General features: G+C 37.8%; 1 protein-coding gene across 4 annotated transcripts in view; it reads left to right on the plus strand.

Annotated features, from left to right (window-relative positions):
• Positions 1-20,871, plus strand: part of CNTN4 (contactin 4) — a 957,860-nt gene that overhangs the window by 878,283 nt on the left and 58,706 nt on the right. For all 4 annotated transcript variants that reach the window (XM_059937717.1, XM_059937718.1, XM_059937716.1 and 1 more), the window contains one exon: positions 1,991-2,118. In XM_059937717.1, the coding sequence (XP_059793700.1) occupies positions 1,991-2,118 (128 nt within the window). The remainder of the gene's footprint in view (positions 1-1,990; positions 2,119-20,871) is intronic.

Below are 20,871 nucleotides of genomic sequence, written 5' to 3' on the forward strand. Positions count from 1 at the left end.
TTTTACTGTCATCCTACAAGATTGGTACTACGAGCTCTATTCTATAGATGAGGAAGCTAAAACTGAAAAAGGTAAGCAAGTTGCCTCCCTCCGGTCACACAGCTAGAGCTGATAGAACTGGAATTTGAACACCCCTCCTGCTGATGCCAACGTCCTTTGTAGAGTTCTCACACCTTCATACTGTCTCATCAGCCTGAGTCATAGAACCTGGAATGGGTCGTCAGGAAGGCTGTCACTTCTCCGTCCCTAAGAGCCTTTGAGAAAAGTATATGCAGCATTTGCGACCCAGTGTATCTAAATCTTCCCTTGATTTTAAAATGTTTAGCCAAAATTCTATTAAGTAAAGCTGTGCCCATCCTAGTCCTTTTGTAAAGGTCTCCGTTAAGGTTGGCACTAGTGCCAAGTGGTTCAGTGACTCTGAATTCCTATAACATAATATTGATTTTTCTTTTATGATAGTTATTTACTTATTCACTCCATCACTTAACAGATACTTACAGGGCATCTACTACATGTCGGTCCTGTGTACTAGATCCAGGAGACTGAGTCCTCAAACAAACACAGTCCCTGCCCTCAGAGAAGCTGATATTCCATGTGATAGGACAGTTAACCAGTAAACAAAACTTCTGGATTGTGTTGAATGGGAGGAAATAAAGTGGCTACAGGAAAAGAGAATAACAGGAAAGGGGAAATTCACTTTAGAAATGTGAGTCAGGAAAAGTCTATAAGGAACAGCTATCTCCAAGTTGAGGTCCTGAGAGGGTGTGAAGGTGACACCTATGCCCTGATATCAAGGCAGACAGAACAGCACACAGAAAGGTCCTGAGGTGGGAAAGGGGTTCAGATACTCTAGGAACTTGCAGAAGGCCAGTGTGACTAGAGTTCAATGAAGGGTAGAAAGATTAAGATGAAATAAAGTAGGCGAGAGAAGGGCAAAGGCCAGATCCCTTAGGCTTTGTAGGTTCTAGGAAAGAATCTCTTCTGAGTGCAACTCAGAGCCAAGGAAGGATCTTTAAGCCTGGGGGGTGATGTAATCTGATCTATATTTTAAAAGATCCCCTGGCCACTGACTGAAGAATGCATTTGAGGGGCAGGAGTAGAAATAGACAGATCATTTAAGAGGCTGTCCTGAAGGGTTGGGTGAAAAAGAGGGAGCAGAAGAGATAGACAGAAGTGGGTAGATTTGAAAGATACAGTGAAGATTCAACAGGCATTTACCTTGAATGGGCCTTCTGTGTACATTTCTTATTTCTCCAACTAGCCTCTAAGCCATGCTGTATGTCTTATTCATCTTTGCGTCTCTCCCTTCGGCTGTAGTCAAGTTTAAAACAGGGTTCTCTCGAATCCTTCCTGTTCCAGTTTTGTGTCTGTCAGTGAAAGTGTTTCCTTCCCACCTGGTAGTAGATATTTGTCCCTAGTTGTGGGCCCTGAGATGTGCCATCCACATGTGCTATTTTGCCAAAGTCATACCATGTTGTGGAATATTTTAATTTTTTAAGTTCAGTTTTTGCATCTTTTTAAAGGTGTATTGTCTGACATATTTCAGAAAGAAATATGCTAAATAATAACTCATTTAATTTAAGCCTTCTCATCTAGAAGAAAACACTTTCAATGAAAATGCATAAAGTGGCCAATCAAGGGATTTTTTTTTCTTATTCTTCAGCAGTTTTAAGACTAACGGTGATCTACAATAAGCCTTCTCTTTGCATAATGTGGTTAGAGCTGCCAAAGAGAGAGAATGGTTACAACCTGTCTCCTATTTCTAATAGTTATTCCAACAGATTGTTGAGACCACATTAGCAAGAAAAGTATTCAAAGTACCAAGTCATGCATCCTAATCATGTGTATGTAGGTGAATATCCTAAAGATGAAGCTGTCAAGTGATGTAGCCATGATTTAATAGTTTGAAAATGACAGAATGACAGAAATAATTTCCAGTTGGTCATATGGGATAAACTTACCATTTTGGTTTTATTTGCTTTGATTTCAGAATTACCATTTCTGAAGATGGAAGCCTCAGAATCATCAATGTGACTAAATCAGATGCTGGAAGTTATACCTGCATAGCCACTAACCATTTTGGAACTGCTAGCAGTACTGGAAACCTGGTAGTAAAAGGTAATGACTAACCCAGAGAACATATAGATTAATATGTGTGTCCTCATTTCAAATAATGAAATCTATTGAAGTGACATCCTTCATATTAATATGTACAGATATCACTGTGTTGTTAAATTAATTCATCATGGCAAACATGCTATGATTAATAATTCTTAGAGAACTGTTGGTAATGCATATGATTGAAAAGCTATCTTATTTCAGAATCATCCAATACAATTTTGAGAATTACAGCCATTGTAGCTATTATAGTATTGTAACTAGTGTTATCTTCAATCCTTTAATTAAATTTCTTTCAAGTCTCTATAGATTTGGAATTCATGTCTAGGAACACTGTGCTAACAAATTAAAAACCCACGACTCAAATACTAAGTTTAGCTAACATTGTTTAAGCAGTGACATTGGCGATTTTTTAAAAGAGCTGCCTTGGTTATTCAGAGGTATGGATGTGGATTATTATACTAACAAAGGGCTTTGACCGCCTCTGTGTTTTGCTTCAGTCACCAATCCAACCCTGTCAGCTTTAAAGAAATAAAATTGTCCACATCCCTTAGCCTGGGTGCTTTATAGTAGAGACAGAAAGTCCTTTATGCTCTTGGCATGGCACAGGATGTAAGTCTATTCCAACACCAGGTTGATGGGATGGGCTGAAAGTACCAAGTAAGAATTGTGAAAGATGAGATTTTAATTTACATTTAATTGGCATTTCTATCACTTTATATCTTGCCCCAGAGTCAGGGATCTTGGCAATGATCTGACTGAGGAGATAAAGCTTAGGTTGGTGAATTTCTGAGGGTCACCAGTAGCAGAAGAGGAATGTGAACCCAGGAATCCTGATTCTGCATTCTCCCTGGTTCTTTCTACTGTGCCAGGAAATCTTACTCATCTTTCCTGTTTATCTATCATCGATACAGATGTGTTATAGCATATTTATTATTTCCCTCTTGCCCATATGTAGCTCCCTCTGTGAAGTAAGATAGCCTAAGGCAAATAAAAATATCCCCAAAAGAATATTTGCCTCTATTTTAATTTAGAGGAGAAAGCTAAAAATTACCTAATTACGTATTTCGGAGTCATTAGAAGTTGGAAAAGTACTGCCACTTATGGAAGCCTTTTTATCATAAACATACTTGTCTATGCAGATAGAAAGCTGTAAGTTCAAGAGTCAGATGTAAATCTGTATTTGGATGGACTCCAGCTATTTCAACCTATTATTCACTCAGAGCAATGGTGTGGGTATGTGACTATGTGTTCGTTCTGTTTCACAGGGCAGAGGAAAAAGAAGTTAGATGATACTTGTAAAACAAAATTTCAGCGAGACGTCTTTGCTAATGTATAGCTTTCTCAGCTACAAAAGGAAACTTAGTGATGAACCAGGACCAGGAGGAACCCCAAGGTTTCAGAGCTGATTAATGACAGAGCTGACACCTAACTATAGATGATTTGCTGGTTATGGAGATAAAAGAGAAGAGTAGGCAGAAGTCTTCAGTAGTGATGAAGAGGCTGGGTTAGAGTCAGAGAGATCTGGCTTTGAATCTCATTTCTCCCACTTACTGGCTCCGTGACCTTGGATGAGATAATTAACCTGTGTGGGGATAATAGCAGTGCTGACATCATCGGGTTGTTTTGATGACTGAGATTATCCATGTGGACCGCTTAACATGGTGCTTGGCACTTAGGAAATACTAGTAGTTGCTTTGCTGTTGTTGTTTGTATTTTAACAAAATGGCTATACATACCTTCTAAATCTTATTGAAATGGAAATTCATGAAGTTTCCACCCATTAGGAGAATCAGTAAAGAGAGGGGAGCCTGCCACAAAGACATGACTGAGACTGTGGAAGACTATGAACACCTGAGCAGAGACGCCATATATATCCTGCTGTGTATTGTTGAAACTGGGGTATTTTCACGTGTAGGAATAAGTTATGTCCGTGCTTGATTAGTATCCTTCTTATAAACCTGACTTCCTCAGCTCTCAAAATAGTTGGCAGAAAGGAAGGTCCTCTCTTTCCCATCAGAGTCCATCTCCCAGGAGTACCGCCAGCCCCAGGATAAAAACATTCTTAACCATGCATAGAGTTCCCTGCTGCTCCTATTGTAGTGAATTATGGTACAAAGCTTAGAGAGACACCAATGATGAAATGCACAATGATCGCCTCCTTACTTGGGTGGATATAAATGTTGCTGACATAGTAACTTCTACCTATGTTAAGAAACTTAGCACTTCATTTTTTGCCTTCTAGTAAAATGTAATCAGTGATTCCCCAAGTATGATATAACAGATTATTTTAGGCAATCCAGAGTTAAACTGTTTTTTTTTTAATTTAAGTAATTATTTCTTTCAGTGTATATTAGGAAAATGCTAGTTTTTTTTTTTTTTCTCTTTGTTCCTGTGATCTGGTTCACATCTGCACAACCTTCTTTTTTTCTTTTTAATTTTATTTATTTTTTTATACAGCAGGTTCCTATTAGTTATCCATCTTATACATATTAGCGTATACATGTCAATCCCAGTCTCCCAATTCATCCCACCACCACCCCCACCGCCACTTTCCCCCTTGGTGTCCATATGTTTGTTCTCTACATCTGTGTCTCAATTCTGCCCTGCAAACTTGTTTATCTGTACCATTTTTCTGGGTTCCACATATATGCGTTAATATACGATACTTGTTTGTCTCTTTCCGACTTACTTCACTCTGTATGACAGTCTCTAGATCCATCCACGTCTCTACAAATGACCCAATTTCGTTCCTTTTTATAGCTGAGTAATATTCCATTGTATATATGTATCACTTCTTCTTTATCCATTCCTCTGTCGATGGGCATTTAGGTTGCTTCCATGAGCTGACTATTGTAAACAGTGCTGCAACGAACATTGGGGTGCATGTGCCTTTTTGAATTATGGTTTTCTCTGGGTATATGCCCAGTAGTGGGATTGCTGGGTCATATGGTAATTCTATTTTTAGTTTTTTAAGGAACCTCCATACTGCTCTCCATAGTGGCTGTATCAATTTACATTCCCACCAACAGTGCAAGAGGGTTCCATTTTCTCCACACCCTCTCCAGCATTTGTTGTTTGTAGATTTTCTGATGATGCGCATTCTAATTGGTGTGAGGTGATACCTCATTGTAGTTTTGATTTGCACTTCTCTAATAATTAGTGATGTTGAGCATCTTTTCACGTGCTTCTTGGCCTTCTGTATGTTTTCTTTGGAGAAATGTCTGTTTAGGTCTTCTGCCCATTGTTGGATTGCGTTGTTTGTTTTTTTTAATATTGAACTGCATGAGCTGTTTATATATTTTGGAGATTAATCCTGTGTCCGTTGATTCGTTTGCAAATATTTTCTCCCATTCTGAGGGTTGTCTTTTCGTCTTGTTTGTAGTTTCCTTTGCTGTGCAAAAGCTTTTAAGTTTCATTAGGTCCCATTTGTTTATTTTTGTTTTTATTTCCATTACTCTAGGAGGTGGATCAAAAAAGATCTTGCTGTGATTTATGTCAAAGAGTGTTCTTCCTATGTTTTCCTCTAAGATTTTTATACTGTCCAGTCTTACATTTAGGTCTCTAATCCATTTTGAGTTTATTTTTGTGTATGGTGTTAGGCAGTGTTCTAACTTCATTCTTACATGTAGCTGTCCAATTTTCCCAGCACCACTTATTGAAGAGACTGTCTTTTCTCCATTGTATATCCTTGCCTCCTTTGTCATAGATTAGATGACCATAGGTGCGTGGGTTTATATCTGGGCTTTCTATCCTGTTCCATTGATCTATATTTCTGTTTTTGTGCCAGCACCATATTGTCGTGATTACTGTAGCTTTGTAGTATAGTCTGAAGTCAAGGAGTCTGATTCCTCCAGCTCCATTTTTTTCCCTCAAGACTGCTTAGGCTATTCGGGGTCTTTTGTGTCTCCATACAAATTTTAAGATTTTATGTTCTAGTTCCGTAAAAAATGCCATTGGTAATTTGATAGGGATTGCATTGAATCTGTAGATTGCTTTGGGTGCTATAGTCATTTTCACAATATTGATTCTTCCAATCCAAGAACATGGTATATTTCTCCATCTGTTGATATCATCTTTAATTTCTTTCATCAGTGTCTTCTAGTTTTCTGCATACAGGTCTTTTGTCTCCCTAGGTAGATTTATTCCTAGGTATTTTATTCTTTTTGTTGCAATGGTAAATGGGAGTGTTTCCTTAATTTCCCTTTCATATTTTTTATCATTAGTGTATAGGAATGCAAGAGATTTCTGTGCATTAATTTTGTATCCTACAACTTTACCACATTCATTGATTAGGTCTAGTAGTTTTCTGGTGGCATCTTTAGGATTCTCTATGTATAGTATCATGTCATCTGCAAACAGTGACAGCTTTACTTCTTCCTTTCCAATATGTATTCCTTTTATTTCTTTTTCTTCTCTGATTGCCATGGCTAGGACTTCCAAAACTATGTTGAATAATAGTGGTGAGAATGGACATCCTTGTCTTGTTCCTGATCTTAGAGGAAATGCTTTCAGTTTTTCACCATTAAGAATGATGTTTGCTGTGGGTTTGTCATATATGGCCTTTATTATGTTGAGGTAGGTTCCCTCTATGCCCACTTTCTGGAAGGTTTTTATCATAAATGGGTGTTGAATTTTGTCAAAAGCTTTCTCTGCATGTATTGAGATGATCGTATGGTTTTTCTTCTTCAGTTTGTTAATATGGAGTATCACATTGATTGATTTGCATGTATTGAAGAATCCTTGCATCCCTGGGATAAATCCCACTTGATCATGGTGTATGATCCTTTTAATGTGTTGTTGGATTCTGTTTGCTAGTATTTTGTTGAGGATTTTTGCATCTATATTCATCAGTGATATTGGTCTGTAATTTTCTTTTTTTGTAGTATCTTTGTCTGGTTTTGGCATCAGGGTGATGGCAACCTCATAGAATGAGTTTGGGAGTGTTCCTTCCTCTGCAATTGTTTGGAAGAGTTTGAGAAGGATGGGTGTTAGCTCTTCTCTAAATGTTTGATAGAATTCACCTGTGAAGCCATCTGGTCCTGGGCTTTTGTTTGTTGGAAGATTTTTAATCACAGTTTCAATTTCATTACTTGTGATTGGTCTGTTCATATTTTCTATTTCTTCCTGGCTCAGTCTTGGAAGGTTATACCTTCTAAGGATTTGTCCATTTCTTCCAGGTTGTCCATTTTATTGGCATAGAGTTGCTTTTAGGAGTCTCTTAGGATGCTTTGTATTTCTGCGGTGTCTGTTGTAACTTCTCCTTTTTCACTTCTAATTTTAATGATTTGAGTCCTCTCCCTCTTTTTCTTGATGAGTCTGGCTGATGGTTTATCAATTTGGTTTATCTTCCAAAGAACCAGCTTTTACATTTACTGATGTTTGCTATTGTTTTCTTTGTTTCTGTTTCATTTATTTCTGCTCTGATCTTTATGATTTCTTTCCTTCTACTAACTGGGTTTTGTTTGTTCTACTTTCTCTAGTTCTTTAAGGTATAAGGTTAGATTGTTTATTTGAGATGTTTGTTGTTTCTTGACATAGGATTGTATTGCTATAAACTTCCCTCTTAGAACTGCTTTTGCTGCCTCCCATAGGTTTTGGCTTGTCGTGTTTTCATTGTCATTTGTCTCTAGGTATTTTTTGGTTTCCTCTTTGATTTCTTCAGTGATCTCTTGGTTATTTAGTAATGTATTGTTTAGCCTCCATGTGTTTGTGTTTTTTACATTTTTTTCCCCTGTAATTGATTTCTAATCTCATAGCATTGTGGTCAGAAAAGATGCTTGATATGATTTCAATTTTCTTAAATATACTGAGGCTTGATTTGTGACCCAAGATGTGATCTAGCCTGGAGAATGTTCCGTGCACACTTGAGAAGAAAGTGTAGTCTGTTTTTGGATGGAATGTCCTATAAATATCAACTAGATCTATCTGGTCTATTGTGTCCCTTAAAGCTTGAATTTCCTTATTAATTTTCTGTTTGGATGATCTGTGCATTGGTGTAAGTGAGGTGTTAAAGTCCCCCACTATTATTGTGTTACTGTGGACTCTCTTTTATAGGTGTTAGCAGTTGCTTTATGTGTTGAGGTGCTCCTATGTTGGGTGCATATATATTTATAATTGTTATATCTTCTTCTTGGATTGATCCCTTGATCATTATGTAGTGTCCTTCTTTGTCTCTTGTAATAGTCTTTGTTTTAAAGTCTATTTTGTCTGATATGAGAATTGCTACTCCAGCTTTCTTTTGATTTCCATTTGCATGGAATATCTTTCTCCATCCCCTCACTTTCAGTCTGTATGTGTCCCTAGGTCTGAAGTGGGTCTCTTGTAGGCAGCATATATATGGATCTCATTTTTGTATCCATTCAGCGAGCCTGTGTGTTTTGGTTGGAGCATTTAATCCATTCATGTTTAAGGTAATTATCAATATGTATTTCCTATGCCCATTTTCTTAATTGTTTTGGGTTTGTTTCTGTAGGTCCTTTTCTTCTCTTGTGTTTCCCACTTAGAGAAATTCCTTTAGCATTTGTTGTAGAGCTGGTTTGGTGGTGCTGAATTCTCTCAGCTTTTGCTTGTCTGTAAAGCTTTTGATTTCTCCATCGAATCTGAATGAGATCCTTGCTGGGTAGAGTAATCTTGGTTGTACGGTCTTCCCTTTCATCACTTTAAATATATCATGCCACTCCCTTCTGGCTTGTAGAGTTTCTGCTGAGAAATCCACTGTTTACCTTATGGGAGTTCCCTTGTATGTTATTTGTCGTTTTTCCCTTGCTGCTTTCAATAATTTTTCTTTGTCTTTAATTTTTGCCAATTTGATTACTATGTGTCTCGGCGTGTTTCTCCTTGGGTTTTTCCTGTATGGGATTCGCTGTGTTTCCTGGACTTGGGTGGCTATTTCCTTTCCCATGTTAGGGGAGTTTTCGACTATAATCTCTTCAAATATTTTCTCGGGTCCTTTCTCTCTCTCTTCTCCTTCTGGGACCCCTATAATGCGAATGTTGTTGCGTTTAATGTTGTCCCAGAGGTCTCTTAGGCTGTCTTCATTTCTTTTCATTCTTTTTTCTTTATTCTCTTCCACAGCAGTGAATTCCACCATTCTGTCTTCCAGGTCACTTATCTGTTCCTCTGCCTCAGTTATTCTGCTATTGATTCCTTCTAGTGTAGTTTTCATTTCAGTTATTGTATTGTTCATCTCTGTTTGTTTGTTCTTTAATTCTTCTTGGTCTTTGTTAAACATTTCTTGCATCTTCTCGGTCTTTGTCTCCATTCTTTTTCCAAGGTCCTGGATCATCTTCACTATCATTATTCTGAATTCTTTTTCTGGAAGGTTGCCTATCTCCACTTCATTTAGTTGTTTTTCTGGGGTTTTATCTTGTTCCTTCATCTGGTACATAGCCCTCTGCCTTTTCATCTTGTCTATCTTTCTGTGAATGTGATTTTTATTCCACAGGCTACAGGATTTTAGTTCTTCTTGCTTCTGCTGTCTGCCCTCTGGTGGATTGGGCTTGTAAAATACTAGTTTTTGAAGAGGCAAATGAGTACTTTATTTTTTTTTTATTTGAGTATAATTGCTTTACAATGTTGTGTTAATTTCTGCTGTACAGTGAAGTGAATCAGATATATGTATATGTATATCCCCTTCCTCTTTGTCCTCCCTCCCACCCCACCCCCATCCCACCCATCTAGGTGGTCACAGAGCACCAAGCTGAGCTCCCTGTGCTATATAGCAGGTTCCCACTAGCTATCTATTTTACACATGGTAGTGTATATATGTCAATCCTAATCTCCCAATTCATCCCACCCTCCCCATCCCCCCGTGTCCACATGTCTGTTCTCTACATCTATGCCTTTATTCCTTCCCTGCAAATAGATTCATCTGTACAAATGAGTACTTTAAAAACTGAGATTTTATAGTAGACAGGAGAGTGGGAAGGATGGGACCAGAAGAGCCTGGTGGCCTGTGAAAAGAGGAAGGCAGAGATCTGTTGGTAGGAACTGTGAAGTCAAAGTATGATGTTTCCCCACCTGATTGTGGGGGGAATTCATTTGTTTCAAAGCAGAGTTCTTTCTGGTACTCAACTGTAGTCACTTTCTCCACAGAGGCCCTCTGATTCTTATATTATTCTTCCAGGTGAGGTGGGACAAAGAAATATGAGCTTTATCTGGTTAATATGTTCACAGGGTTAATCCTGTTACTTGGGTAAGGTCAGAAGATGTTTGAGAGAACATTTATTTCCCATTGCTTGGTTCTGACTCCCATTAGCATTAATGGGAAGTACACGCGTGTGCAGAGGTGCACCCAGACCGCCAGATGTCCGAGAAGGACATTAACATAAATGGAGAAATACAATTTAGAAATCTGCCCCGTAAAGCACCATAAAGGCAGAGAAAACCATTCTGAACTCTGTATGAACTGTGCCACGTCCTGAATCTCACATCAAAATACTTGAGCCCTGTACCTTTAATGTAAATGTAACATTTTAGTCTGAAATAGATGGAGCACTGTGTTTTAATTCAATTTAGAGATCTACAAAGGGACTAATTTATCAGAGAAGTTGCACTCTAACCTTAAAATGTGCTTGTATTCGTTTTGATCTCCTCCAGTGTCTCAGATTAAAACACTGTGAAGGTCAGACATTAGAACACATCTCTTCTAACCTTTTTACAATAATTCTGTCATTAACAATGCTTTTAAAATCCAATTCTCTTTCCCCCGACCCCCACCCCAGTGTTTTGGAGAGAAGCTGAAGATACTGTCAAACACAGAGACAGTAAGTAGAGGCAGGGAAAGAGGGGACAAATCCACTACAGCAGGTACAGTAGGTTTAAAATACATCTCTAGCAGGCAACCACAAAATGGAGAAATATTCAGATTATGCATGAGCAGGCTTCCAAACTGCAGAATTCTGACAGGTGCCCAAGGGGCTCTTGATTATCATCCCATCATCTGAATTTCTAAATTTGACTAATTTTATTTTTTTAGCTAGTTAGCGTCTATTTGGAATTTTGGTTTGGTATTTCATTTTAAGCAAGAAGAGTTCTCAAGTCAGACCCTTGGATCCTAACAGAAAGCATCATATTTGACCTTTCATGGAAGAAGTGCTTTAGCGATTGTGAACATTGTTAAGAACTATATGGGGCTTCCCTGGTGGCGCAGTGGTTGAGAGTCTGCCTGCCAATGCAGGGGACACGGGTTCGAGCCCTGGTCTGGGAAGATCCCACATGCCACGGAGCAGCTGGGCCTGTGAGCCACAACTACTGAGCCGCGCGTCTGGAGCCTGTGCTCCGCAACAAGAGAGGCCGCGATAGTGAGAGGCCCGCACACCGCGATGAAGAGTGGCCCCCGCTTGCCACAACTAGAGAAAGCCCTCGCACAGAGACGAAGACCCAACACAGCCATAAATAAATAAATAAATAAGTTAATTTAAAAAAAAAAAAGAACTATATGGAAGGCAGGCCACATTTCCATGCAGTATTGTACTTACTAATTCATTTTTATCTCTAGAGCAGAGTTAAAGGCATGCCATTTTGCATGACACAGTGTCTTTACTGTACAGGTTTCCTATGACGGATATTTCTAAGTAGCAGTCCTCAAGATGAGTGACTTCTCTTTGTCTTGGATATAGTTCATCAAGATAATTATGGTAATAGCAACCCTAGGTCTTATTGATCACCTCCAGGGCTCAAAATGAAATGCAGGGCTATAAGCTGTGCTGTTATCTAGCTGAACTACATCCAAAGTGACCTTGAGTAACTCTGTGTCTGGTGGTTCCAGACCATACTTTGAGAAACCATATCCTACATCAAAGAACTTTGTACATGGCACCTACTAAGTGGAAGTTCAGTGGATTCCCAATGCCTCACCCTTAACCTAACAAAGCTGTACCTTTAGGGATGAGACCCGAAAATACTACATTTTTAATAAACTCATCATACACACCAAAGTCTCAGAAGACTGCATTTTCGAGGGTTGGTAAACTATGGCCCACGGGCCAAATCCAGCTAGCCATCTATTTTTGTACAGCCCAGCAGCTAAGAGTGGTTTCCACATGTTTAACTGGTTGAAAACAAATCAAAAGAATAATAATACTTTCAAATATGTAAAAATTTTATGAAGTTCTTATTTCAGTGTGCATAAATAAGATTTTAATGAAATGTAGCTGTGTCATTTGTTTACATATTAATGATGGTGGTTTTGCACAGCAGCAGAGTTGAGCAATCATGACAGAGATCATATAAGTACCTACATAATATCCTCAGTTTTGCCTCTTGACCAGCAAAGCCTAAAACGTTTACTATTCAGCCCTTTACAGAAAAATACTTACTAATCCTTTCTTTTGATAACCTTTTCCTTCCCCAGACAGATCATCAAAATTTGTTCCAAGGTGTAGCCTAGTCAGGTGACAACATAACTGGAAATTTTCACATCTCCTTGAGTCTGATTACAAGCTGGAAGTGGTAGGGAGATTTCTTTCCCAGGCCCTTAGCCCCACCCCAGTATCAAAAGGGTTGATCTCAGTACTTGGATATAAGATGAAAATCCAGAGGAGAGGCAATTGGATCACTGATTGAGAAAGTGGAGGAGAAAACCTTGGCAGACACTGGAACAGTGTAAAGTGTATCAGCTGAGCATATAAACATGTCAACTGAGATTTTCCAAGATATTAATCTCTTCCTGAACTTCCTACTGTCACCAGCCTAAATCAGTTGAACTGTCCAACATGTAGAATACACATCTCTCAGGCTGCAGGTTGTTCTTTTACTAACAATTTGTTCTTTTTTTTTCTTTTGAAGTTTTTCTGTATACAAATTTTATCCTGATTCCATCTGGATTTTAAAAGATTTCTTAATAAATAAATTAATTAATTTAAATTTTTAAAAATTTTGAATAAATGTATATTTCTTTTGTTTATTTTAATTTTTATTCAGTGCACAGAATTACTTTTATTTTAAGAAAAAAATAAACTTGTAATTTAACTGTCTTTGATAGAAAAAGGGTTTTCAGTAGTATTTAACTAAGACCATATATATTCCTAATAAGAGATTATTTTGTGTTCTCATTCTGTAACCCTGCAAAGTGAAGATGTTCCTTTGGCTTCCTGAACATTTAATTCATTTTTTCCTTGTCAGAATTAGTCCTCATTGTCCATTCCATCAAGAGTTTACTTAATGTTTAGAAGATGAAATACTATCCTATACGTACAGGTAGCAGACAAAAGGGAATTTTCTTACCAACACCAAAGAGTTTCTGCAACATTACTACAGTGCTCTATAAAAAATTGTTCTTCTGTTTTAACTGTAGGAGATTGAGAAATATCAGCCTTTCCGTGCATGGCATGACCGACACGGTAATGTAGAGTCTTTTCAATTGGAACCTTTTTTGAAAATGAGTTTGAAGCAGCCTACATCTTCTATGTAAAGTTATTCAAGGCTTTATCCATATTTGACTGAGAATCAATCAGAAATCAGTAACCAGCAATGACATTTGGCTACTAACCCACAACAAAAGCGTTTAACATTGGGCCCTTATAACAGAATACGTTTCAACCTAATTGGATGTCTTCCACTGGAACCAATTATTTTGAGATGATAATTAAGGGTCTTTTTAATAGGATTGACACAAATTCTGACCCAAGGCATCTAGAATAGGAAGGAAAAGTTTGTTGTTAGAAGTGCTAAATGCTAATTATGTTAGATTTCCTGGTAGAAGAACAGTGGCCAGAACATTTGAGTACTAGATCCTTTAGATGTGAGAAGACCTACCACACTGGAGTTTGCAGCAGCTAACTCAAATAGCAGAAGCCTAAAGAAAGGGTAAATGATTGTGCATCTTGTTCTTCCTGTGCTCACAGAGCATGACATAACCTAGAACTCTCTTTATACAAAGACACGAAGCCAAGATTTCAATGAAACAGAGCATAATTATTTCCCCTGAGATTCTTGTGAGCCCTAATGAGGGCCACATAGATTTAGTAAATAGTGTGCCTTTAGCAATATCAATCATGGGTATGATTGTGCTCTTGTCTGATCCTCTCTGTAAAAGAGCTTCTCTCCTTTTATAATGTTGAGATTTAAATTTATTAAGACTGTGTGTCAGGACAGTCTACCCTGACTCCATCCTACCCATCATTTCTCCATCCTTGGTCCAGAGGGAAGACATAATTCCTTAACTACTGTGCTTCTCTACGCCAACTCTGCCCTTTTCCTAGGAAGGCCTCTATGCTGAAGGCAGCTTTCACGTACTTGCCTTTAGTATAAAAGACATCGTGTGGATCAACAAGATTTTGAAGAATTGTCCGCCTCATTAGTAATCAGGGAAATGCAAATTAAAGTACCAGTGTGATATGGCATTTTATATATAAGATTGGCAAAAGATAGACATCTAACCAAACCTTTTGTTGGTAAGAATGTGAAGAAAATGGTACTCACACAGTATGGGTAGGAATGTGACCTGCAATAGACACTGGGGAGAACAAGTAAAATTGGCCCAGAAATTCTATTTCAGGGTATTTACTCTAGAGGAAATTACACGTGTTCTGAGGTAGACTTGCAAAGATGTTCATTATGTTGTTTGCAATGACAAAAAAAAAAAAAAAAATGCAAGCAAATTGAAGAATAATACATATGGTAGTATTTCATATAATGCATGTAATATGATTTAATAGAGAATTAGTAATAAAAATAATACCATATAATGTTTAAACATACAAATACATGCTCAACATAAGCGCTAACTCGTGATTATATTTGCAAGGGAGGGAATCTGGAGTAAGGTTACATGAAAGGACTTTAGCAGTATTGATAATATTTTGGGGGGTAAATTTTTAATGTATATTCAGAGGGGGAAAAGGCTAGAGATCTATGGGAAAAATGTTAAAGACTGTTAATTCTAGAAATGGGAATATGAGTATCGGTAAACATTTTTTGTAGTTTTACATGTGTGATATCTCTAGTTAAAAAGAAAACCTCAGGTCAGAATTCCTCTACATGGTCAGATATTATAGTCAAAATCATCCAGAGAATGGTTCTGATTTTCTCCTTCTCTCCTAGACATTGTAGAATAGAGAAGACCTTATTCCTAGTGATATTTAACCCGTTTAATCCAAGTATTTTCTTTTAAGGAAAAAAACCCTAGTGTAGAATGAAATAAATGGTTATTTCCTAATGAGTACTTACCAATCAAAATAAACAAAACGAACAAAAAGGCAAACAGAATATGACTCTTTGGCTTTATTAAGTGTGAAGCACATAATTAATTTCTTTCTCCGCAATTCAAAGAGACTTGTGTTGTACTGATTCAGTTTAATTGAACTTATTACCACAAGCAGATAATAAGAAGTATATTGAAGATATCCATCTGGCTTGCCCTGAAAACCTCACGTTTCATTCTTCACGGCTGTCATAGGCCATACTAATTGCCTCATTTCAGCTGTTTTACTATCAGTAGGATTTAGCTATTAATGTGATAAAATCCTTACTTGAGAGGAGGTTGATATTAAAAAGCATAGATCTCTGACCTACCTCTGCTACCACGTCTGAACACATGCCCAGCATTATTAAAGTTATATATTTTTCAAATACGTAAATAAAAATCCCTCTCTTTCTCACGTACGTCTTTTTAAGTTACGTCTGTCCTCTTATATCTTGCCATACAGCTAGTCCCCTACTGAAGGAAAAAAATGGTTTACATTGAGCTTTTCAGTGATAAAATGTTTCAAGATCCATGTGGTTTGTTTTCAACTATAGTGAGTTTTCTTTTTTATAATGTCCAATGTTGAAATGGATTTTGAATGGCTAATTGTGTTATAAATAAGGAGGAAAGTAAAATTAAGCACTTTTATCTTCTGTTCCCAAATATTGAAGCTCCCTGTGGTCTGAGAATAATGTTTTGTCATGCAGACTGGTTTGTAGGGAAGTGCTCTCTCATAAGCAGAGGGGTGTTATGTGTGTGTTTCACATCATCCCTCTCCTTGTATTTTAGAGGCGGCCCCATGGGGGAAGCCAACACTTGGTTCCCAACCTTGAAAAGGAAAATTTGGCCTATTACAAATCCTGAACCAGAAAAGAGATGTGTCAGAATAATTCATGAGTGACTCTCACCTACCTTCCTTTCTTGGCATTTGTTCTCTATGCCAGAGGCAGGAGGGGTATTGCCCTCCCAAACAAGTAACCTCACCCACACCATGATTGACTTTCTCTGGCTGTCATAGGCAATCAAATCTGAGAAAACCATCCAAAAGACTGTGTAGGCCTTTAGGTTAAATACAGAACCTGACCAAGATGAAAGCAAGTTAATTAACATTTCCATCAACTCTCTCTGATTTACTATAGCAAGATCCATTTCTAAAAGGTTAAAATGGTTGTCTCTTTTATGCAGCCATTTGAAGAGCTGAGAGTAGGCTACTGGTTATGGGAGAAGAAATGTAAGCAGAACATTTAGAACAACAGTGGATTTTTACATGGCCTTCTAGCAGTTCTATAATCAGTGTGCAAAAGTGCAAGACATGTTCCTTAGTGAAGCTTAGCAACATCTGCTTTGAAAACTTCCTGAACTGGAAAACATGTCGCCTATTATATTAACTACCCGCCCCCCTGACACTTCTCTCTCTTCAGCAGTAGAACTGCTTATAAATATAAGTCAAGCTTGGGCTCTGCCTAAAAGAGTGGGATCCAAAGGATCCAGTCAGAAGTGCCTTCTCTTCCATACCTACTCTTATAAGCTTAGCCCACATCTCTTCTGATATAATATCTATCTCCACTGTCTCTTCCCACAGCATAAGTAAAACATCTGGTGCTGTTTGTGCTAATACTTTTTGATGGATAAGACAAAAGAAACTAAATTATAAAGACCCGTATAGATGATGAGGGGACCCTGATGCAGTCTGAATATGAGGGAATAGTCAAAGACACAAAATATGTAGCCATCTTTCTCCCTCTAGGACACTGTGAGCCTTGGACCACAAGACACAGAATTGTCTAGGTTTTTTGTTTTTTTTGTTTTTTTTTTTAATAAATGCGCATTCCTGGACCCCTGACCTGATGAACAAAAACCTCCAGGGGTGCAACCCAGGAATTTTCATTTTTAGTAAGTTCCCCAGGGAATACCTGCATACATCAAAGGTCAGAAACCTAGGAGCTCACAGTCTAAGGATGCATACCAATAGCCAAGAAATAGAACTGTGTTCAAACTATGGAAGGAATAGGAAGGAAGAGAGGGAGGAAGGGAGGAAGGAAGGAAGAAAACAGAGTGAGTGACTAACTAGGGGAGTGAAGGTAATCATTGAACTGGGAATTAAAATATGCGTAAGAGTTCACCAGGTTAAAAAATATAAAGGTAATTGCAGGCAGAAGAAATTTATCTAATGTATGGGAGGAATGAAAATCCCCAGCAAGTTCAGGAAAAATACATTTGAAAGGTGAGATGAGAACACTTCCAGAGAGGCAGCCCCTGAAACACTATCGATCACATTTCAGCAACTGTGGACACTAGAGAGGCAAACATTTTGATCTTCTTTTTAATGCAAAGAAAACAGGTTCCATCAACTGTACCTAAATGATCTTGACACCAACTTCAGGGGAAATTTTACTTCTTCTAAGAGAATTTAAAAATAAAAGCAGTTATCACCAACATAGGATTTTTAAAATTATTTTTAAAGTATGTGATAATGCATATTATTTATAGAAATATTAGGGGAAAAGATAATCTCATCATTCAGAGAGATCCGCATAATCTTTCTGTTTTCTTCCAGAATTACATCTAGGCATGCATATATATGAAATATGTGTATGTGTATATACATGTGTGTTTAAATCTATGTCTGTCTTTTTTTTTTTTTTTTTTGATGTGGACCATTTTTAAAGTCTTTATTGAATTTGTACAACATTGCTTCTGTTTTATGTTTTGGTTTTTTGGCTTCGAGACATGTGGGATCTTAGCTCTCCAACCAGGGATCAAACCTTCAACCCCTGCACTAGGAGGCAAAGTCTTCACCACTGGACCACCAGGGAAGTCCCTATGTCTGTCTTCTAACCTGTAAATAAATATCCTTGTTACTAAAAGATTATACTATACACACTGTTTTATAACTTCTTTTGTCATTAATAGCTTTCTGCCAGCATAGATTTTTGAACAAGAAATAAGTACTAGCCTTATTTTCTTATAAATATGTTTCTTTCTCCTGCTAGTCAAAATAACATCAGGAAGAAGCCTTTAAAAAGACTCTCTTGTGATGCCTGTGTGGGCAAGATGGAGAGAGGATACTGGAGGATAATTTGGAGGACTGGTTAAAATGTTGATTAGGGCATTCATGTCAACCTGGAGGGGAGATCCTGAACGATCCCTCTGCACTCTTTCCTCAACCTTTTCCTATTGGAATTTCTTATCAGTGACACATGATGTTACTAATAATATGCTGAGTACATTTTCTGATCACATGAACCATTAGGGAATAGATGAAATGACAAAGTCAGTATCCAAAATGACCTTGAAAAGATAATCATGTGAACCAAATGTAACAAGATTAATTTTAATAGTGGCGAATGTAAAGATTTTCACTTGTCTCCAAAAACCAGGTTGAAAGAGTCAAATTTTAGGGTGAGGCTGTGTGTTAAAGGTGAGTTAACAATATTCTATGCTTTAAAAAAAAAAAAAGCAAATTACATCTATACCTTAATAGAGGACCTGAAACCAGAGAGGGACAATCTAAAAATCTACAGTAGACCTGATGAAAGTATAACTGGAGGAGGATTGTGTTTTTATTTTGAGACTGACATTAAAATTTAAAATCATCCTAGAGGAAGACAACTGAGCCGATGATAGGAGACACAGATGAAGGAGGTTAAGCCAAAGAAGAGGATTTAGGTAGGGTGAAAGGGGAGGGATAATCAATGTTTTCAAACATTTAAAGAGCTATCAAACTCTATGTGGTATCAAAAGACAGTCCCTGAATAGATGGGTGATAAATGTTGGAGCAGAGGATATTATTTGTGTTCAATAAGACAAAAAAGTTTCAAATAATTAGACCATGCAGAAGATGAAACTAACGATTTTTCTATTATCAATAATGTTCATTTCCAGACTGGACAAGTACTCCGGGGAAACACTGCATAAGAATTCATGCATCAGGTGGGAGTGTGTGGTCTGAGTGGCCTGTAAGGGGCATTTCCTAGTCATTTTAGCATTTTCATGGTCTACTTAGGTGACTTTGTAAACCTGGGTCCATGTGAACCTCCCAATTCTGAAATGTTATCGTTCTTTGACTTTATGGTTTTAAAAACTTATTTCTGCCCTGTGTGTTTTTCTAGCCCTGAGCAAAAATTTTGCCACTAGGTTGAATTCTGTCACATTGACTTTATTTTCTTATGGCAGACTCTTTCTGTTTTTTTCTCCCAGCATGAATTTATCCATAATCAGCAGTGCAGCATGGGTTGAAAAGGTTATTCTGCTAATTATGAATAGTATATTCTTAAAATAGAGTCCTATAAAAGAATCAATTTTCTCTTTAATTGTATGTTGCAATTTGAGAGTGTTCAGTAAATGATACCTTTGTTCATTGCCTGAGTTTTGAACACTTTGAGAGGTAAGCCAAGGCCATCAGGCAGATGGCAATCAAATGTCAGCTTTGTAACTCATACAGCGTATAGAAAAGAATGTGACTGGGTAAACAGCAATGGTGGGCTTCCTAAAACTGAACTCCAAATTGGGTAGACTTGTGCCACTGTACAACATCAGATCTCTCTCTTGAAACTTGCAACATGGAGAATCAAACCACTGTATGTGCTTCCTTCACACTTGCAGGAGAAAGAGTGGCATGGAGCCAGAAATTCTTTATTGCTTTTTCCCAGACTCACCACTGAATGAGAAGGACTGAGGCAGGGGAGGAGAGAGAAGAGGAGTGTTAGGAAACATCAAGAGTCTCTAAAAGTCAGCTGTAGACCAGAGGTTGCAAACTGGTAGCTCTCATGGCTGACTTTACTTGAACCCACAGACTGGTTTTCTTTGGCTGTGAGTGTTTAAAACTTTTGAATTGGAATGCTTTTAGACAGGGGGGCATGTGTTCTCTAAATTGACCCCAGACCTCATGATTCCTTATTGACTCATATCTCTAAATCACACTTTGGTTATACTGCCAGGACCTGTGTAAGCATTTGACATGCAGTATTAAGTGGGTCTCATGACTCTGGGGGGAAGACCAGCCTTTTGATTATTTCCAATTATTAAATTATTAAGTAGATATAAATTGACCATGGTGGGGATATAAGAGAAAGAAGACTGGAAAAGGGAATGTTTCAAATCTTTCTATTTATAATTCTGTACAAGATTTTACTCCAAATCTGCATTTCACTCCCATATCTCTACCAGGAGGTTATCAGTGGGTATAGAAACTCAGTTATCTGAATGGACACGATCTTCTCAGGAGCAGCCAGTGGTTAATTGGGACAAGAGAACATAAGTCATTATCTTTGAGAAATCTGAAGCAAATTGAGGCAGGTTGTCACCTCTCACCAGGAAACAAATTAGCCCTGTCTTTAAAAAGACTCTGCTTTCTCTAGCTGCTGACTGAGGATTCCTGTCAACTGCCAAAGAAATAGGGAAAATGTGGCTTAATGGTACTAAAACAGTGGTCGTGAAATACTTACAAACTCATTTTCTCATGTTCATGAATGTTTCTAATTGATTTGACTACTGTGTTTGAATGACAATATTGGTGCTAAGCTTCAGCTCCAGAAAATCGGGGTGCCATCTTCCAGCTGCAG

This window comes from Balaenoptera ricei, chromosome 11 (genome assembly GCF_028023285.1).
Source record: "Balaenoptera ricei isolate mBalRic1 chromosome 11, mBalRic1.hap2, whole genome shotgun sequence".
Taxonomy (NCBI): Eukaryota; Metazoa; Chordata; class Mammalia; order Artiodactyla; family Balaenopteridae; genus Balaenoptera; species Balaenoptera ricei.